Genomic DNA, 20,997 nt, shown 5'->3' with positions numbered 1-20,997 from the left:
GATAGCGTGGGACAAACTTAGGATGACCCTGCTGCCACAGCGTTTATCTACTCACATGCTTATCAACCAGACAGCACCAAACAAACTTAAATCGAATATATGGAAGTAAAACTTAATTGCCTCAGAAGCAAAATGACACAACGTCAGATGATTTGCACCAAACTTGGAACAGAAAAAAAAAAGGTTAAAAATGAAATCTATTTGAAGTTTGGCAGCAGAAAGTTGTTTGTATGATCTATCATCCAGCTGTTATCAGAGCCAACAGCCATTTGTCTTCATCCCAGTTCAGCATTAACCTTGTAGAGTCTACATTCATCAGACTTGTTCTACCCAAATTGATTAAATCCAGGATTCATAGCGAGGCTATATTCACCTTATAAAGATGCTAAAACTGTCGAGTGTGTGTAGGCATTTCATTGCAGACATAATGTTACAGCCTTCTGAGTTACCCACAGTTTACAAACTGTCAGAATCCTTTAGCTTCATTTAAAAATCATAGCGATGACAAAGTGATGTTTAGATATTTAACCAATCAGCGACAAAGTGGTGTCGGTGTACTGACAGTGGGTTAGAGCTGCGTTAAATCTGAGCTGTGGCAACATTGTAACTCCAAACCTTTCTGATACCCTCCGTAGTAGCTTCCCTAAAAAATATAACTACACGTCACTCTGATGTCACATACGTAGGCTAAATGAAGGTTGACTGTTGATGTTATGCGGTTTTTACAGTCTTAGTCTGGGTCACTGAACTCTTCTTGGTGGAGGCACCTTCACTAAATACAAATTCACAGGTTAGCTGTGTGAGGGTAGGACCTAAATGCACTCTGTCTCTATAGGTTTAATTCAGCTTTGGTTTCCCTCAGCTCAGGGGGGAAACACAAAAAGGATTTCGATCCTCGGTAAACTATTTTGTCAGTCAACCTGAAAATTTATAGGAAGTGAGAAACGGTTTTAAAGAATCGCCACAGTTCCTCGGTCCTGATGTGAATGGTTCCTCATTTTAGGAAACAAACCTGCCCACATTTGTTTGTCAGCACAACTTTGGCTCGTCCTTCATGAAAACATTCAGTCAGACTTTGCCTCATGTGAAGATGTTAGATCTTCTGCGTAGGAACGTAGGAAGAATAATTAAATGTAATTTCGATGCAATTCGGGACTTGCATGCACAGTATGATGCTATTTTCAATATGGAGGAAATGCAGTGTGATTTAGAGAAACTGTTATCAAGTTAAGCAGATGGTTTCACTGTTTTTCTCCCTTAATAAGCAGCATCTGGACTGGATTATATCAGTGCGGTGTGGGTGTGACTGAAGAGCTGTGTGAGCTGGGTTGGGGTTTGGTAGCGTGAACACCAGAGCCTTGAAGTGTGTTCTCTCCTCTCGTCCACAGCATGTGGGGCGTGGACAAACAGAGCAGCGAGCTGTCTAGCCAGGTGTCCAGTCTGGCTGCCAATCTGAGGTGAAAAGCCACTAATAGTGTGTGCGTGTGTGAAATGTCATGACCTTGTCTGTAGGGGGGGCTGTAGTCCACTTTGCACTTGAATGGGATTCTGTCTAAAACACAAACAACACTCAGTGCGTGCTGCCGTAGACAAAGTTTCTTTTATTCTTTTTACTAACACCCGGCCTTAAAAATAAACTTTTTGAGCTTATTATTAATTTTGGGAAGACAGAGCAGGAAGAACTCTTCAATAAGAGCTTTCAAGAATATTTAGACTGTAAAAGAAAGGATTGCTCCGTCTATAATAAAGGCCTTGAAGCTACTCCTCATTTCTTTATGTTTTCTAGGAAATTTGGAAATACATGCAGCAGTTTATTGACACCCGAATGGGAAAAGAGTACATAAGGCAAAAAACTGCATGTTTTGTGTGTTCATCATCAATTTTGACATGATCCTCAACATCAAAGAAGGCCCAAACCATGACAGAGCATCCTCAGTGTTTCACTTAAGAAATCGGAACAAACTCTGTTTTTGTGACAGGCAGCTGGTAACGACGTTTCTAAAAAAATACACTTCTAATTGGTTCTTTGCTTAGTTGTCTGTCATGCATAGAAAACATTTAGGGGCTTTCTTATGCTTGAATGATTCACAGGTCAGTGTTAAGTGGTTTAACAAACCAAACAAAAACTGAAATGAGTGAAGAAACAAAAGAAAAAAACAATTTCCAAAGAAACACTTTGAAGGACCTTCAGAAATCCTGGAAAAAGTCTTTAATGTCTTTCTTCTTAGAAGCAAAATATAAAGAAATGAGGGGTGACATAAGACTTTGGAGGTATTTTACCTAATTGTTTTCACAGTGTATTTCCAAATTAGGCCAATAGGTATTTACTTAAATTGATCATTATAATGATCAATTTATCTTCTTTTCTTTTTTTAATTTAAACATACGTGGATACGGTGGCCCTTAAGGATCAAACAAAAATCGCAAAAAGCTGCAAAAACTGAAACAGCAATTGGACAAAAGGCACAAACATTAAAAGTAATCATTTGGACCACGTGATTTACATGCCATCATGTTCGCCACTCTCAAGCTTTGAAGAAAAGAACTTTGTCCATGTTTTTGCATTCGATCTTGTACTCTGTTACTTCTTTAGGGCCACCGTCCACACTCAGGTTTTCCGATTAACACGTGAATTCCTGCATAAACGCTCCACACGTTGTGTATTGTGTATTTGTAGATCAGAAAACAAGATTTTCTTATGGGTTTTGTTGTGCTCTTGCTTCCAAAACATTATGAACATTATTGCTGTTGTTGAAAAGAAAACGTTGCCCGCAATAATGTTTCACACCTCTCTCCACACATGCCTTCTCGTCCACCTGTTCCCTTTGGTTTGGGCTCCAACATTTTGTTTTCTTCCCACAGTGTTGGCTCTCCGTCCAACCTGCTCTTGGGTAGAGATGAGTGGTTGGGCCGGTACTGTATCACACTTCCTTTTTCCTGTGTGTCTGTGCGCTTTTGGCTGCCTCGCTCTCTTAGCATGTCTGGTGCCGTCTGCAGTCAAACAGGAAAAGAGACTTAGTTCCGGCTTCCGCCATGTTCTCTAACCCGAGATTACTTTGTGTTTTCTCATTCTGGAGTTTCTACACCGTCACAGCTGACTCATTGCAAACCACCCTGTCACTCGAATCATTTCACGCTTCTTCGGCTGTTCTGTTGATCTTTTGGGAGCAGTTGGGATCTTAACTCCTGCTTTTAAAAGGCTCAGATTTGATTGTTTTTATGGAATAATGGAGTGTTGCTTTTCCCTGTTGGTGCTGTGCTTCGTAATGTGGGTTATGTCTTCACATGAGTGGTCTTCCAATTTTTCCATATTCCCTTTTGTCAAGTGGCTAATTATTTGTAAATTGTCTCTTGCTTTTCCTCTTTGTTCTGCCCTTTATCTTCCTTCCATTTTTCTTCCTCTGCCTCTGTGACCCCATTCTCAGGCCGGTGACCAACATCCCTCAAGGCGCCATGCTGACCGTCAACACAAACTCCGGCGTGAGCATCAAATCGGAGCCCATCTCGCCCGGCCGGGATCGCAGCACCCCTTGCCCTCCTCCGTCTACCACGCCATCCTCGACCTCCGGAGGTACCATCCTGACTGCTCCGCCTCAATACCCCGGCTCCCTGCTATGCCTGGAGCCCCCGACCGGCCGCTCGCCCGCAGACAGCGTAAGCAGCAACGCCAGCTCCTTCGAAGGCAGCGACCGCGACGACGCTGGAGCGGCCGGAGGTGGCACTGCAGGTGCGGGAGGAGGAGGCGGTGGGGCCGGCGGTGGAGGTGGCAGCTCGGCAGGTCCCACCAGCCGGTCCGTGCCGCCCGACTTCAGCCCGTCGGCTGAGCTCCTCAGGGCGTCGAACGAACAAGACCAGGAGGGAGGAAACATCAAGCGCATGAGATTGGATGCCTGGGTCACATAAAGGCACCAACACCTCCTCTCTGCACCCACAGTGAGGTTTTGGTGACTCCCACAACACGCACCCACACTCATTCTTAGTCCCACCACCACTGCCCCGACCCCACTGTCATGTGACACTATCATCACACACAGTTATATTACTCAGCTGCGTCACCCAGACTTCAGAGGCTTTGCCAAAAACCCCATTAAAAACAAGCATAAAAATCCTGATGGACGGCTCCGAGCTCAGCTGGATATTTTAGCCCCTCGGATGGAGGGACAGTAGATTTTTAAAGCCTTCTTGCTTGAATGGACTCCCACATATTGATATTTTTCTTTTTCTTCTTTGGTAGAAATATGTTGTTTAAAGTGAAACCACGAAACAAACATTTCTCTTTCACACGGTTTCCGTATCGCCTCCATGTATTTACATCGACCTCCTTTCATTTTAATACAATGTGACTCGTGGCCTGTCGACATTACGGGACTAATGCCGCACGACTCGCCACTTCCTGCTCTCCAGAATCCAGCGTTTATTTAGGCTGCGTGCTGTCGATTCTCCTGTAAGGCACTTCCAAACTGCACTAAAGGAAATAACTTTATCTGGACAAAGACTGAGCAATTTTTGGCACTGACCAAAACAGACTCAAGCAAAGGTCTTTCTAGGTAACAATATTTCTGCGTCAAAGGATTTTTTTTTTTTTTTTTTTTGCCTCTGCTGCCACGACCTCATGCAACCAGGCAGGCCCCGAGCCCCTCAGGTGGCACTCTGCGGCTGTGTGAGTCGAGCACCTCGCCAGAGTGCCAATATCAACTTCTCTTTGAGATTTAAATAAAAAGAAGAGAAACAAACAAAATGCCAAATGCCCCTGTTCTCTATAGGGACATGCTATCGCTCGCACTGTCGTGAAACATTGAATTGTATTGGCGGTCACTTTGTTCACAGACTGGGGTGCTCCTCCCGTCCTCTCACCTCATCTCCTCTGGAACTCGGATGGAAATCCAGCCGGTTACTCAGCTTATTAGCAGGAGTAGATGCCATCCAAGTGAAATTCAATAGTAAGAGTTTTTTGAGCCTCTGTTGGCTCTTTTTTTTTTTTTTTTAATTTGATTTGATTTGATTTTTTGGAGTAGGGAAGTATTTGGTTCTCTAAGTCCAAGTGTTCTCTATCTGTTGGTATTTTAAAACTCTGTTAGTCGTCCAGAAGTAGGAATTCCGACTTTGTATAAAAATCACTCCTTATACAAAAAAAAGCTTTGATGTCCTCTTTAGCTCTCTATAGCTCTCCTTAGCTCTTTGCCGTGTTTCGAAAAAGTGAAAGGAAAAAGACATTTTTCTATATTTCTACCGCTTCAGTTGGCGACAAAGTAAAAATAGCTTTTCGGCTTCAACGACGTGTATGTACATATGAATATATTTGCATAGACTTTGCTAGGTATCCCTAAAAACAAGCAATGTGTTGATTCTCAGTGGATCTGTTTGCATATATGAGTGTGCATTTGATATGTTTTGAGATACAGGTGCAGGGGTTACGCCGCGCTGGGTGGTGCCGGCGGATCGGACGTGTTTCAAGTAAACCTATTTTATTCTAGTGTCGATGGTGTGTGCACTTTCCGTCTCTCACTCACAGAGGCCTGCTTGGTTGTGGTGTCATCATATTCGCTTGCCACAGTTCTTCTTCTTTCTTTCTTTTGAAGAAAAGAACCCACGATCAAAGAAAGAATCCTACACCGTGACATAAACTTATTATCAGGACACTGCCGTTCACTTCTAGCGTAGAGAGGTAAAATACACTTTGACGGACTCGTGTAAAATCTTTTCCACGTCACGGTAAGCTGACAAGTTCTTTTTTTTCCCATCGGGAAAACCAAGTTTGACGTTTAAGTGTAGCTTTTCTTGAACAAATCTGTTTTTTGTTGAACCATTTCAAGTGTGTGTATTGGTGTGTGAACCCAGGCTGTTTATCGCTCTCGATTACTTTACCTTTTTTTGTCCCCTGGAGACGATGCTCAAAGTGCAGACCGGCTGTTATTTAAACAATCCTACACCTTTCCGTCAGTGTAGGTGAGCAGCGTTTGACGCCGACTCTGGGTTCATGCCGCGAGTCGGAAAAAGACATTGGGGCCGCGTGGGATTTTCTCCAAAAGACTGACGCGTCTAGCGGCGGCGTTGCTGAGGTATTTCATCGTCATCATCTTTCCTAGTATGTGTGGAGGGTAGTTTTTCACTCCACTGATTTCAGGTTAGCGCTGCTTTCCCCTCTCAGTCAGCCACGGTTAGCAATTTAACAGCCAACACTTTCAAAGAGCGCTTATTGGAGAAGTTTTTTTTTTAAAGGAATACTTATACAGTGAGTGGGAACGAGGAGATCTGTGCTTTTACTTATGTGGTCAGTATGTACACAAAACACCAGCCAACACGCCTGATGCTTACCTCTAATGCTGCATTTATGAAAGCGAATTATTTACATTATTTACAGCTGCAGATTCAAACGTTAAAATACAAATTTCCCAAAAATCACTAAAGAAAGTGAATAATGTGTGATTCCCTCCAGAGTTTGTCAGAGTTGGGAAGTGATGCAAGCATGAAAGTTGTCAGTTATCTTTAGTGTCTCTTAACCTTATAATGCCCTTAATACAGGAGTTTCTGAGACCTCTGTCTCATTAACATGATCAATACTTGCCATAATTTTAAAACTTATGGACAAAACTCTTTTTTTTTGGTCTAAAATTAACATTGTTGTTAACAAAAAATTGCCAAAAACACCCAGTGTGTCAAATGCGATACAAAGAAATATATAGCAAGTATATAATCAAAATATATCATACACAATATGATATAGCAAAAACATTTTTTGTGGATTTTGCTTTAAGGGTTAATGAACATCTCAGTTTGAAAAAAATCAGAATTTTCTGGCTGTTTTTTGATGGGTTGGGTCTTACAGGGTTTAAAAAAGGGTGCCCATTTTTCTCCTTATACACAATATGAGTCTAGATTCGATTGTTTGGGGACAATTAGATATGTCACCAATCAAAGCATTTTACGTGTATTATTTAAGCATCGGCCTAAAGTGCAGTAAATCCCTGCATCAGGACCCGGAGGAGATCAGGAATGATACAGATCCATCCGCCGTGGCGACACCTTACAATGAAAGGTTTGGTTTCCAGATGAACTTTGAGGCTCTCCAAAGGCATGATAGTTATTCATTTAGAATCCTAATATGTATGCAATATCACATTTCCATGCTGAAACGACTAAATGTGACCAGCTGTGGCAAATTCCGATGTCAGAGAGAAAAATTCCAAGTGAGAATCTTGAACCGTTTGCAGGCCTGTGTCACCATTTGGATAATTTTTACACTTAAAATCAATTCAATTCAATTTGTCGTTTTTATCCCCCGCTTGTATAAAATGTACATAAATAAATTTGGATGTCTCCACCTGACACGTTTTGGTGTTAACGACCATAAAGCCAGCTCGAGCTCAGTTATGCGTCGTCTGCATCCATTTTCACAATACTATAAAAGTATCGAGCTCAGGCATTTACATTACACAACTACAAGCCGCGGCACATCTCAGAGTTGAGATGTAAGATCTCAAAATTAATGCAGCACTTTTTTTTTTTTTTTTTTTTTTTTAGTTAAAATGACAGAGTGAGCTTTAGAGGTGCTGGCAGGCAGAGTGTGACCGCTGGACCGTCGTATCGAGCCTCTTCTCCGGCCCATCAAGAAATTTCAAGATGTCAAACTATTCCTTTTGAACACTCGGGATGCGTGTTCGCCTTCCTGCAGACAGAGCTAACGATCTCCTCTCGTACCACCCGCTCATTTCCACTTTTAGAAAAACTCACCTTCAGTGGCATCTCTTCGTTTCTGTGGGCGCTGATGTTTGACTGAAATGTGACACCACACCGATTGGCTTTGTTCATGTACAAAAGGAAAAAAAAAAAGGTTCTCTGTCCAATCTAGCAGTGTAGTCACAAGACAATCTATATGAGAAATGAAAACCTGCACCCCTGTTACTTGTTGTGTACAATGTTTTTTAGAATCTCACTATTTTTGGATTAATTTGTGCTGGTGACAGTTCCATTGTCTATTATTATTATTATTATTATTATTATAATGATATTATTATGGAGCTTTTATTTTATTGCTATTTTTTGTGTAGGATAGCCAACTGTTTTTAATTTCCTCTTTCTTATTTTTCTCTTCCGTATCATAAACATATAGTACTGGTTTCCTTTTTTGAGGCAACTTTGCTGACAATTGCACGATCAGTTATTGTGGTATTAGCAAATGCAATGAAGGAAATACCAGTTAAATGCTGCAGTTTTAATTAAGATACAGAATATATTTATAAAAACGGGAAACAACTGAAATTAGTAAAATCCTGAAATTTGAAACATGTAAATGCATGGGATACAGGTAACAACGACATATGTTACGTACAGTAATGATAAGGACATGCATCAGAGATGAGTTTTAAAACAACTCAGAATAATGTAGCATATGAAATACTAAAGATGAAATTTATAGCTAATATATTGTGTTGAGCTGGTCTGCTTTGGGTTTTGTTGTAAAGAAAATATTTCTTTTTTTTGTTGTTTTTTTTGAGAATGATATACAGTTTGTGTATATTTTCATATACAAAGTATGCACTGATATGTTATTGAAATTCTATACCGCTTTTACAAAAAAGTGTTTGTTGTACCAAAGTATCCAAGTCCCTTGAAACCTTATCCTTTTTGCGTATGTTTTACCGTATTTTATATATTAAATAGACAAACTGAGTGAAATGAATTTGGATCTGTGATTCATTTTTTTGTTGTTCCTGCGTCGAGGTGGGGGCAAAAGTGCTTTTATAATGACTCATCCGGAACATGTGGCGGCACAGCAAGAGGTGCGAAATACCCAGAAATCTTTGTGAATTCAGTCCATTAGTGCATTCACGTGTCTCTCTTTCCTTTTTTCCTTCACCTCTTCATCCTCTGCTTATTGTCACAGTTACAAACACGTGAGACGGAGGTTCGATTCGCACATTCGACAATAACCAGACGGCCAAATTTAGCTCATCTCTCACAACCTCTGAGGAGGTGAGCAGCAGCTGTGCATCAACAACATCTGAGATTTAAGAATGAATAATTGTAGTTTTTCTAAAAAGCCAATATTATCTTTTAAGGCGCTGTTATTGTATATGGACTTCACTCATTGTGATTTAAAGGGTTTGCATTGATGTTTCACAGGGGGGAAACTGGTAAAAGCAGAGAAATAAAAGCTGTTTTTAATGCAAACAAGTGTGGCATTCGATAAAAATTGAATTACTGTTGCAGGACTTTAGATCCAGACTATAATTTACACTCGACTTCTTGGTCATCAGTTTAAACAAAACGCAGCCACACTTTCAAACAAACAAACATGTTTTTCACTGCAGGCTGTTGCTGCTGGATCAATCCTCAAAGTAACCGCCTGACCAGACTACAGCCTTAGTAACTTTTGTCGGTTCTAATAATTTACAAAAGAAAATAAATAAAATGCAGAGAGAGAAAACAAGTCGGCAAATGAAGGTGGCTCTGAACTCCCTTCAAGGGTAGTTCCCGATCAGATTGTGAGTTTACTGGGATTCCTGGACAGATCACAACAAGCCCAACATGGAAAAGTTTGATATGGAATGATGGGTGTGTACACGCATGGCATGACAAAGGCTGGGGAAACTAAAGCAAACATACCAACCAAGACACATGTCTAAAGAGGCAAAGGTGTGTGTGTGTGTGGGAGAACATTCAAGCAGCTCATGTCCACCCTTCAATGCTGACAAGCCTTGTATTGTGATTAAGGAAAAGTACATTGTGCAATTTTATTGCAACTCACAAATTTTAGCTCGAAAATGAATCCATAAATGACTGCTTAAATAAAGTTACACAGATGTAAAGCAGCTTTGTGTTGGCACCACAGTTCTGGGATGTTTGAGGGACTCTGTTAGACCAGGACTGAATCTATTGATTTGAACACATCGTTACACTGATAATGTTAATGATTGATATTGGATGGGCAAGTGGAGGGTTCACGATCCCTCTGATAGCAGACGCAGTAATGGACTTCAACCCTGTGGCAGTGACTCAGAGTTCATTCACGTCCGTCGTTTGCTGGTTTCGATACGGCGCTCCTCGAGCTTCGTCGGGTCACCGCGATCGTGGCTCTGCAGTCTGCTTTTCAGGACTGGGGGCATTTTTCAGCTTTACATTCTGATGTTGCCAAAACTCAGAACATTGACTCACCCTTTCCCGGACAGAATTGATGAAATGAGGCATTTTAATCTGAATCATCAGCTGCACTGTTATCATGTTTCATAATGAAGATTTATTGAACTCATTCAGGGGCCCAAATATTGACATTTTCTTTACATATTTACCACTCACAGCAGGAGGGGAGGGGGGGGAACACAAAACATCCTTTGGACACAAAAAAAAAAAAGGACAATCCAAAAATAGCATTTCACTTTGTGCTGCTATCAACAAAGAAAAGCCTTTGATCAAAACAACAAAGGTGCATTTAACAGGCACAGTTATAAATATTAAGTTTAAGAAGCCACACAGCTGGCAGCAGCAGTGTGAAAATAAACAAATAAGTGAAAGACAATGATTTGAAAATCTTTTAATTCTCTTATGTCGAGAGTTCAGATATTTTGTTTTAGTTTGTGTATTTTAAAGTTTAAATCACTAAATATGACCTAAAGTGAAAAAATAACAAGTAGATATACAAACATACAAAAAAGTACTACATCAGCACAAAACATGAGACCACAGAGTTGTAGCTCACTAAGAACGGATCGTCTCATGAGGCCGTCCAAAATGTTAAATCCATATAAACCGGATCGTCTACGTCAGTCTGCTCAAAGCGAAGTTCAAAAACAAGAAAAAAAAGACATCTGTACAGAGTCATATGTTTTATGATTGGACGGTTGATTAAATGTTTCTGATTTTGATGATTTTGACACTCCGGTTTTTAAAGTCACTTTCTTCACCCACAACATAACGAGCTCGTACGTTTGAATTCTTTGTAAACAGAAAAAGGTCCGAGGAAACATTTCGCACTAAGTCGTGATCCTTTAGCTTTTCATGAAGTCACTGATTAACAGCCCCGTATGATGAACTGCATCAGGGCTAAATTATACAAAAATATATATATTTTTACACAACACTGCTGATCAATGATCATAAAGCATATTTAATTCATCAGCAGATGACTTCTTTATTAAAACTTGGACCCACCAGGACATAACGAGCTGTCTGTGAGCAAAAACTGTATCGTTATACTCCAAGTATTATATTACAGGTTTCATTGTCTCTTTCTGCTCCATGCCCTTTTAACCCCACCAGCGCTGCCTGGGTGGAGGAGCCGAGGTGGGCGGCGCCACGTCAAAGACGCTGTCTTGTCCCATCGACGAGCACACGAAGTAGAGGTTGGTGCCCAGCATGACCAGTATGGGGAAGAAGGAGAAGCCGAAGCCGAAGCCTCTGGCGCTGCTGCCCAGGGAGAGGCAGAGCCAGTAGATCAGCCTGCAACGACAGGGGGATGAGACTCATTTCTGTTTGAAGCACAGTCACCAGCAGCTGGACACAATACTGAGAGAAGATCTGATCACTGCCCGCATCAGCCCACACACCCACTCTCTCCTTTCAGCAGGAACATTAGACAGCGCAGCTCCTTTATGCTTTTCATCTGTTTTTGTATCGAGTGCTTGATGACTCAAAGCTGCACTAATGGCTTAATAGAGGCTTTTTTTTTTTCTTTTTTTTTTTTAAAGTGTCCTAATTTTCTGTCATCGTGTTTTCGAGACTGTCTGAGATCTTTTTCAGGGCACAATGTGATGGAGTACTGGAGATTTGAGGCCTTATTTTTCAGTATGTAGCTCAAAGTGCTGTGGTATAGGAAGAATTAATTATCGTCTCAGAGCTCTCAGCCCGAGTTGGAAATTAAATGTATTCATTATTACAGCAGTTTTTAAAATCAGCTGCGGTGGAGGCAGCAGCCTCGTAGCTTGTCCACGTGTGTAGGTGACATCGTCAGCTCAACGAAGACTCTCTGCAGAAGTCTAAATCAGCTGTTACCTATTAAATCTGGTTTATAAAATGCTAAAATGGCAACTACAAAGACATTGCACTCTGTCTTTTTTTAAAAAGTATATAATAAACTTACATTTGCTGAATACAATCTAGAAATCTTTTGGCTACTTTGCTGACCTAGCTTCTTGGGACAAGTTTCCAGTATCATCAGTGGATACCAGGGCAAAGACTTCCTGATCTTTTCACCACCTGCTTATAACTGTGCATGGTTATAAAAGAAATGTAAAGGTGTTCCCTGGCTTTTATTCCACACAGTCCATTTATGAATGCTCAGATGTAACAGGTTAACAGAACATTGGCTACAAATGGGAACCAGAGAGCTTCTGATGTCAAATACAGTGGCTTGCAAAAGTATTCGGCCCCCTTGAACTTTCCCACGTTTTGTCACATTACAGCCACAAACATGAATCAATTTTATTGAGCTGGAGCTGTTTTGCAAAGAAGAATGGGAATGTTTGTGGCTGTAATGTGACAAAATGTGGGAAAGTTCAAGGGGGCCAAATACTTTTGCAAGCCACTGTATGTTGCTCCTAATTGGTTATACCAGGGGTGGGGAACTCCAGGCCTTAAGGGCCGGTGGTCATACAGGTTTTAGATTTCACCCTGGGTCAACACAACTGAATCGAATGATAAGTTCATTACCAGGCCTCTGGAGAACTTCAAGACATGTTGAGGAAGTAATTTAGCCATTTAAATCACATTTGGCTCAAGGACACATCTAAAACCTGCAGGTCACCGGTCCTTGAGGCCAGGAGTTGCCCACCACTGGTTTATGTAGATTACCCAAAAGATAATGACGTGCACAAATGTTAAAAACTAAAAACATAATCTTTGAGTGCAATTTCAGACTGCAATTTTTGAGAAATAAACCCTGAGCTACCCTTGGCTTATCAGTAGTTTTCAGAGTCCCACAGCACACTCTTTGAACTAGGGATCAATACGATTGGCTCACTGTTTTTTGTAAGCAGTGATGTCCCCACTGCAGATGTTTTTCTTTTGCATGCAAGCTTTAAACTGTGGATAAAGTAACTGCAGCAGTACAGGTGATCAGACAGGTTTAGGGCAAATCCCCAGTTGAACCAGATGATGAAAGGCAGGAAAGCAGTTAGATGCATGACGAGTCCAACAGAGAAACAGCAGGAAGTAACAGGTTATATAACAAGTTATTCACCCTCTCTGTGGTTTAGATAATATATCTTGTTTTAATCGTGCTCGAGCATGCAAATAGTTTCACTGTATTCAATTTAGTAAAACTGATCGAGGGGGTCATGTTTGTTTGTTCAGCCACTGACTGAACAAAGAGTGAAACTTTATTTAAAAGGCTGTTAAAAAGGCTTTTTTGTCTGATGATTCTTTAAAGTTTGAAAAGGAACTTTGTTCTTTAGCTTCTCCTCATTTATTCATTTAACTGGGGCACAAAAACAAATAGTTTGTTTTTTTACAAGTGAAGATGATTATCTGTTCTTGAACAGTACAATTTGAAAGTAATGGTTTCACAGTCTTTACCTCATACTTGTGGAGCTAATGTGCAACCAAATAAAAACCAATTAAAGCATCAAGCAGCATTTTAAAGGGATTAGAGTTCACTGTTGTAGACCTAAAGACCAGAGGAGTAATCACATTAAAAGCTTTTTAAAAAACACTCACTACAGCCTCGCTTTCTGTCTCACAGAAATGTGACTTAGTCAGTCTAGGGAAGTCGTAGTAATGATGGAGTCTGAGCACGCTGACTTTGCAGCTTTAGTCGGACTTTTGTCTGCTCAGCACCTTTCCCAGGTTTCACAGAGACGACTGTGACAGTCGAAGAGGTTTAAAACTTTTATCACAGACAAAACTTTCATGGATTCAGATCATTGTATAGGGACAATCATAGCTAATGGAGGATAAATCGTACTGACGTACAACAGCTCCTGGATTTTAGTAGTAACTGCAACAGTGTTGTCATCAACCCTCCCCCTTAGCATGAACAGTAATAGGTTTGGTCATTATGACGTGCGGACATCTGGACAAACTTTTAGTTTAGTTTTTTTTTTTTTTTTAGTTTTTTTTTTTTTTAAACAATCCTTCAAAAACTGCTGATGATCCCCTTACTTGGCACCAATTACAAAAGTTAATGCAATGCATGGTTAAACTCCAATCATACGAGCCTATTATGATCGACACACTGGTTGTGTCAAGCACAATGATGTGACCACCTATACTGGTACTGAGGACATGCAAAACTTGCACTAATTTCCTTTTGTGACTCAGACAAAACCTGCCCATCAACACATGTAGAAGACCAGAACTTTAAGGTTATGTATATAACCCCGGTTCACTGAGTACCATGAGTGAGCCTTTCACCAGACAGCCTCCTTGCTATAGAAGCAGGGAAGAGGTGTGACACCATGTCAGCTTATTATACCAGAGGTCCTAGTCCCTCCTGATATTAGTGTTGCTGAGGACATTCGAGCTTCTGATGAGGTCACACAGGAGTGACCATGTTGCACGCAAACAGTGACATCACCACGAACGTATAATTTATCTCAACTATACCTCTGCTGCAGCACTGGTACAGCGATGTAAGTATAGACCAGAAACAGAACATAATATTTTCATCACTGAACTACCAGTTGCTGACAACACGTACACAAACACATACCTGCCAAAAACAAACACGATGGTGAGCAGCGGCACCAGTTTGATGAGGTCCTGGCTGATGTAGGTTGCCATGACAGCAAGCTGCAGGAAGTAGAAGAGGAAGAGGCCGAGCGATTCACTGACGTAGTGCCAGTGCACGGCCACTTGCATGTTCAACAGGTTACTCTGAACGAGGGGCTTGACCGCGCTGTAACGCAGCCGGGCGAGGCCCTGCACCACCACGCCTGCAGAGAGAAAGATCATCGTCACCTCATTTTCTTATTTGCATGACAGATTTGCTTTGGTGCATTACAATTTAAACACAGGAAAACACTAAAGTCTCACCGAGCAGGATGGGCACGCTGGCAAAAAAGGCGCAGCGCAGTGTGTACACCACCCTGAGGGGGGCGCTTTCAAGCTTTGGCGAATCAAAAGGTATTAGGGCGTAACCACCCCACACCAGGAAGGGGAAAAGTATTGCTGCAGCTACCATCGCCAAAACCACCCTCAGTTTCTCCTTGCAGATATGCTCACACAGGTCTGAGGAGGAAGAACACAGTTACGGTTTATGATTAGCCAAAGTAACTCTGCAGGAAGGAGACTGTGCCAAAAAAGATGACACAACATATCCTGAAGCCACAGCATGATTCACCTAAAGACATAATTACGTGTCATTAATTCCAGTTAAGCACCAAAAAAAGGGAGATCTAGGCCGGGTCACCAATGACTTTCTCACTGGGGGAAAATGTGCTCCAGAAAACACGTTAACCTACTTGGAACAGAACCAACATGTGATTAGATCATCAAATTAAAGCGGACCTATTATCCTGAATTACTACTCCATATTTTTATTCTTTGACTTTAATAGAGTAACTTTGCATGATTCACACTTCCTGATTTCTCTCATACTTAGTCTTGATGCAGCTCCTCAGTTCACCCACTGTGTGAAACAAGCTCCTCGTCTGATTGGCAGCCCCTCATGAATAGAGGAGGTGGAGCTTCTGTGCTATCAAGTAGAGCCTCGAGTCTCAGGTAACCATATAAAGACAGATCCAAGAGTACTATATAGCACAATTCAAGATTTTATTGGTGTGAAATTAAAATACTGTTCTTTTTGTAAGGTGTGCTAGGTGCGTAAAAGCCACAAATAGGCTGTTTCAGCCAGTTAGTAGGTTGTTAAGGAATGCGATGACATCGTAATACCTGATATCAATGATATCAAGGCGCCTAAGATGTGCCTGTGTGCCAACTTTGGCTGCTCACCTCATGACTGTGATGGAGTTTTAAATACTTTGAAAACAAAAATGAAACAACTTTTCAGAATAAGAGCACTAAGCACTAAGATTTCAGCGGTCCTTATTAATGCTAATAAAAAAAGTGGGCTGGGTGTAGCAGAGTCTGGGTTGGTCGGGATACTCACAGTACTTTTCGTCATTGGTTGTCCACTCCGGGTAAAACTCTACAACGGAGTCGTGCTCCATCTCCGGCTCCACCTCCTTCTCTCCGAGTGGCCTGCTCACCTCGGGAACCTCTTTCGTGGAGTGATTCAAAATCGTGACTTGTGGCGTGAAACCTGGAGATGATTTTTCCGAGACCCATGTTAATCCCCCTTCGTCTTCCTCTTCCTCATCATCTGCGAGGGAGCCGTCCTCTTTATCACCCTGCTTCACCTTAATCTCATCGTCCCTCCACCTCTCCCCCTCGGGCATGCTCTCCCTCCATTTGGTCTTGCTCTTCACATCGCTCTCTTCCTGGCTCTGCTCCTCTGACAGGTCCTGGCTCCCTCTGCTGATTCCCGTGTCCCTCTCGTCAAGCTCTGATCCTCCTTTTTCTGACGAGATTCCCTCATCCTGCTCTGTAAGGGCTCTGCTGTTTCTGTCTGCCGACCACGGTAAAGTGCTTGGCTCCAGAAAAGCAGAGCTGGTCGCATCATCATCTTCTTCTTCCTCCTCCTCCTCCTCCTCCTCATCTGTAAGCTTTCTTTTGTCCTCCAAGCCGTTGTGTTCTTGTGGCTTTTTACTTACTGGTGTTTGTGGCTCTGCAGTTGAAGCAGCAGGTGAAAATGCCAGCTCCTCACTTGTGTTGTTGATTAGGTCAGCCATTCTTGGTGTTTCTTTACTTCCAGTCAATACCAGCTGCACTGCTGAGAATCTGTTGTTACCAGCTCCTAAAAGTCCTCTTTGTTCGCATTTCTCTGTGAGAGAGGGAACAAAACATTATAACGATGCTTGAAGCAGCAGCCTGCTTCAACTTGAGCTTCATAAAAACATCAAAGTTCACCGTTTATCATGGGCGTGTTACCAGATACGGCTCACTCTGTCGTCACACATACCAGCACTGTGCATACAACATGTTACTGCAGCTCTGATTTATGTGACAGGATTAATACATGAATCACTACGTGTCTGAGTCGCAAATGCAATAAACGACTAATCCAGAGGGTGAACGGGAAAATTATTAGGAGATCACGATGTACACTCAAAGGCCACTTTGTTAGGTACGCTTGTTGAATTTATCTTTAATGCAAATATTTAATCAGCTAATCACATGGCAGCAACTTCACCAGCAACTACCGCACTGCTTTGAGCTGATAGGAAGGTAACAGTAACTCAAACAACCACTTGTTACAACCAAGACATGCAGAAGGGGAACTTTGAATACACAGCACAACACTTGAAGCAGATTGGCTACAGCAGCAGAAGACCACACCAGGTTCCACTGCTGGGAATGTCTTGGTGTTCCCAAGGACAAGCAGGAGGAGGTGGCAGGGTAGAGGGAGGTGCTGCCCCCGCCACCCGGCCCCGGATCAATCATGCAGGAGATTGATCTGTTCTGCTGATGTCTACCTTCAGAAATGTTGACGATCACTTTTTGCTCAGTTAACTGAGATACTGGGTGGGCGTATCGTGGCCTGGTTTGAAATGACTCTCATCACTTCTGCCTGAATGGTCCTTTCCCATGACTGCTTCCAAGTCTAGGTCCTATTCTCCTGCCTACGGTGTACCAGAAGGCTGTTTCCGTCCCTCTTCAGCACAGTTTGAGCAATATCAAGTACTTTTTTGGATCATTCTATGCAGATGACGTTCATTTGTGTGTCTCCTTTAAGCCCCAAGATTTTTCTAAGTTGTATAGTTACTCTTGGATTTAGAAAATATTAAAAGTTTGATGTTTGACAATTTTCTTCTACTTAATGAAGCAAAAACAGAAGCCTTTTTTTGTGCTTTGAAAAGATTTGTGTCTAAGGTTATGGAAATTTTTTGATCCTCTGCCACGTTAGCTAAATCTTCTCTCAGGTGTAACTTCTGACTCGGCCTTTACTTTGAATGCTTACGTTAAATCTCTGGTTCACTCTTGGATTCTACTTGAGAAATATTACCAAGTTCAGTTTCATTGTGTCACACTCTGAAGGGAAAATCGTTATTCACACCTTTATTTCATCACATTTGGATTACTGCAATTCATTGTTCACTTGTCTTAAGAAAGCTTCCTTGAAACTTCTATAGGTTATCTTCTAAATCTCCTGAGTGCTCCCACTTCACAACATTGTTAATTCATTCGCCTTGACTCCCCATTATCTTCAGAGTCTACTTTAAGGCTCTGGCTTTGACTTTTAGAGCTCTGCACAGACATACTTCAGGTTACATCAGTGAACTTTTACATCCTTGCATTCCCAGCAAGGTCCTGGAGGTCAAGTGATCAGGGCCCGCATCACACAAGGCTGAGAGCTTTTATAACAGTGGCCCCCAGATCTGCAATTACATCCTTCTGAGCCTCTGATCAATGGATTTGATCCCTTTTAACAAGCAGCTAAAAATGCTTCTTTTTAAACTTGTATTTGATTCATTTTATTGTTGCTTGAGATTTTTCTGAAAATGTCCTATACAAATAACATTTTATTTTGAGGCTCAATTTCTACTGCAACATTCTGATTGTACGATCAGAATTTGGCAGAAATGTGAAAGCATGGCTCCATCCTGCCTTGTATCAGCATTTCAGGCTGCTTGTGATGTAACAATTTAGGGGACATTCTTGTGGTATATTTTGGACCCCTTAGTACTGTTGCTAACCATCTCTCTTTGAGACCAGTGTACCCATCTGCTGATAGTTGCTTCTAGTAGGATAACGTGCCATGTCACAAAGTTGAAATCATCTCAAACTGGTTTCTTGAACATGATAATGAATTCACTGCACTCTCAGTTACTAGATCTCAACCTAACAGAGCACCTCTGACATGTGGTGGAACAGCAGACCCATCATGGATGCGCAGCTCACAAAATCTGCAGCAACTGTGTGATGCAATCATATCAACATGAAGCAACATCTCTGAAGAACGTTTCCAGCACCTCTTTGAATCTATGACATTGAGAACTAAAGCAGTTCTGATGGCATTTCACCACTTTGAGGCCTCAACCAAGAATCAGCTGCACAGTCCATTAATCTGATTTGAGCTGTTCAGGATTGAAAATATCGTGCAGAGTCGTTAGAAGAAAAAAAATCTAATGTGTTATCAAATGTTTTGTTTTCTTAAACATTTAAGAAAATGAGATAGGAGTGCTCAAAGCTGTACACGCATTAAAATATGTGAGGCAGCCGCTGCGATTTCTCAGGAAATACTTCTGCTTCTGGACGACCGGTCCACATTATCGGTATTTCACTTTAATAAATAAAAAAAAAAAACAGGTCACTGTTGATCAAGTTTATTGTCTAGAGTTTGCTGTGAAGGCTTAAGGTGTCACAGAGACGTTTCTGGGCCTTTAAATACATTGTAGAGTAACTTTAGAAGCCCGTGAAAGAAAAAGTAGCTTCAGCCAGAACTTGTTTAGCAACTCTATATTTAGTACGACTCAGCCCGTTGATTCTTCGCCGCACCGGGTTTTAAAATATATCTTTTAAAAAAAGTTAACGGTTGATTTACCTGTTTTTAAATCCGGTCACATCACTGAGACAATCCGTAACTTCGTTTAAAAGTCGCCAGTTTCGCCGTTTCCCGCAAGCGGAAACAAAATTCCAGACAGGTGAGGCCAGGTGCTCTTCCACTGTTTAAACAGGGAAACGGAAACAGTGCAGAAGTATCACTCCGCCCGAGAAACGTCAACATCCCCGCCCTCTCTCAAAGCGTTATTGTATCGGGGTTCTGATCAAAGTTAGAGTATTTATCTTTATTATTAATCTTTACGGTCTCTACTAAAAAGTCACGTGTTCAGCTAATCAACTTTTATTCCAGAGCTGAAAAGCTGCAGTTCCTCTAGTGAACACTCGAGGAGCTGTCTTCAGAATAGTTCAATCTCTAAATGTTAACATGCCCAATTTTACAGCATAAAAAGCATGTTTACAGCCTCAAATTTACAACAAAAAATTTCCTTTTTCATAACAAACGCATTTCCCTTCACAGGCTAATTTATTCACCTGAATACAGAGGCGTGGCCTGTACAGAAACAGAAGGCCAGGAGCCTCCTCTCCATGCCATACATCATAGCAGGTCTTGCTACCATCCTAGAAACTTTCACCTTCATTGTTGTAACTATTCTTCTGTCACAAATCACCACTGACACTCGTCTCCATGCACTCCACCCTAGCACTCGACCCTTCACCTCTCTTGCAAGCTGTCCATTGCATTGCATTAAACCCAGATATTTAAACTGATCCACCTTCACTACTTCTGCTCCTCGCAGCTTCAGCTTTCCATCTGTCGCTTTTTCATGCACACACACATATTCTATCTTGCTTCTACTAACTTCATACCTCCATCTCTCCGGGCTCTCTCCCACCTTCCTCATGCAGTACCACAGTTCCTGTCTTGGCATCCTAATATATGCTTTCTCCACAGTCCTCAAATACCAACACACTCAGCGCTCTTTTTCAGCATTAAGTCATACTGCTCCTCATTGATCATCACCACTTTTCTTAACTCTTTCTCATCTCTTCATGGCATGGGTTTTCTTTCCGCATGCATCCTCTCACTCTCCAAGACTATTAAACAGACTAGTTAAAAAGTCCACTGCCCTCTCTCCTAGACATCTCTACAGGTATGTCATCTCAACCGAGCGCTGTTCCACTCTCCTTCCTCTTCATAGCTGCCCTCTCCTTCTCCATAGTAATCCGCTGCACTTCCTTATTCACTAGCTCTCCTCTGCTTTCTACTCTCTCTCATAAGGCACCTCACTGTTCCAGCACCTTCAATTATGCATAATATATGCACAATTGAACTGAATAATTATGACTGCATAATACTCACTGAGTCAATTTTTCATGTGCTGCAGTCTGATGTTGCTTCCAGCTGACAGTATGGAGATATTTGCTCAGAAACAAAAAAGTATCCTCCCTGTCCTGCTACACACCCTTAACAACTCATCCTCATCGTGTTCATGGTGCATA

General features: G+C 41.7%; 2 protein-coding genes across 8 annotated transcripts in view; one reads left to right on the top strand and one right to left on the bottom strand.

Annotated features, from left to right (window-relative positions):
- Window positions 1-10,351, top strand: part of LOC120727281 (myocyte-specific enhancer factor 2D homolog) — a 42,834-nt gene extending 32,483 nt beyond the window's left edge. For 4 of the 7 annotated variants that reach the window (XM_040021533.1, XM_040021531.1, XM_040021530.1 and 1 more), the window contains 3 exons: window positions 1,389-1,457; window positions 2,863-2,913; window positions 3,426-10,351. In XM_040021533.1, the coding sequence (XP_039877467.1) occupies window positions 1,389-1,457; window positions 2,863-2,913; window positions 3,426-3,903 (598 nt within the window). In that variant the 3' untranslated portion in view covers window positions 3,904-10,351. The remainder of the gene's footprint in view (window positions 1-1,388; window positions 1,458-2,862; window positions 2,914-3,425) is intronic. The other 3 variants (XM_040021536.1, XM_040021537.1, XM_040021535.1) reach the window with 2 other exon arrangements.
- Window positions 10,218-19,715, bottom strand: LOC120727282 (transmembrane protein 79-like). Its single transcript, XM_040021538.1, has 5 exons — window positions 19,538-19,715; window positions 16,043-16,816; window positions 14,968-15,162; window positions 14,645-14,867; window positions 10,218-11,436 (listed from the first exon to the last, which is right to left on the bottom strand). Exons 2-5 carry the CDS (start codon window positions 16,722-16,724, stop codon window positions 11,244-11,246), a joined length of 1,293 nt encoding a protein of 430 aa, XP_039877472.1. The 5' UTR covers window positions 16,725-16,816; window positions 19,538-19,715; the 3' UTR covers window positions 10,218-11,243.
- Window positions 19,716-20,997: the final 1,282 nt, after the last annotated feature.

The sequence above is a fragment of the Simochromis diagramma genome, unplaced genomic scaffold (genome assembly GCF_900408965.1).
Source record: "Simochromis diagramma unplaced genomic scaffold, fSimDia1.1 OVJJ01000753.1, whole genome shotgun sequence".
NCBI classification, from domain to species: domain Eukaryota; kingdom Metazoa; phylum Chordata; class Actinopteri; order Cichliformes; family Cichlidae; genus Simochromis; species Simochromis diagramma.
This window is presented reverse-complemented; position numbering and strand designations above follow the sequence as displayed.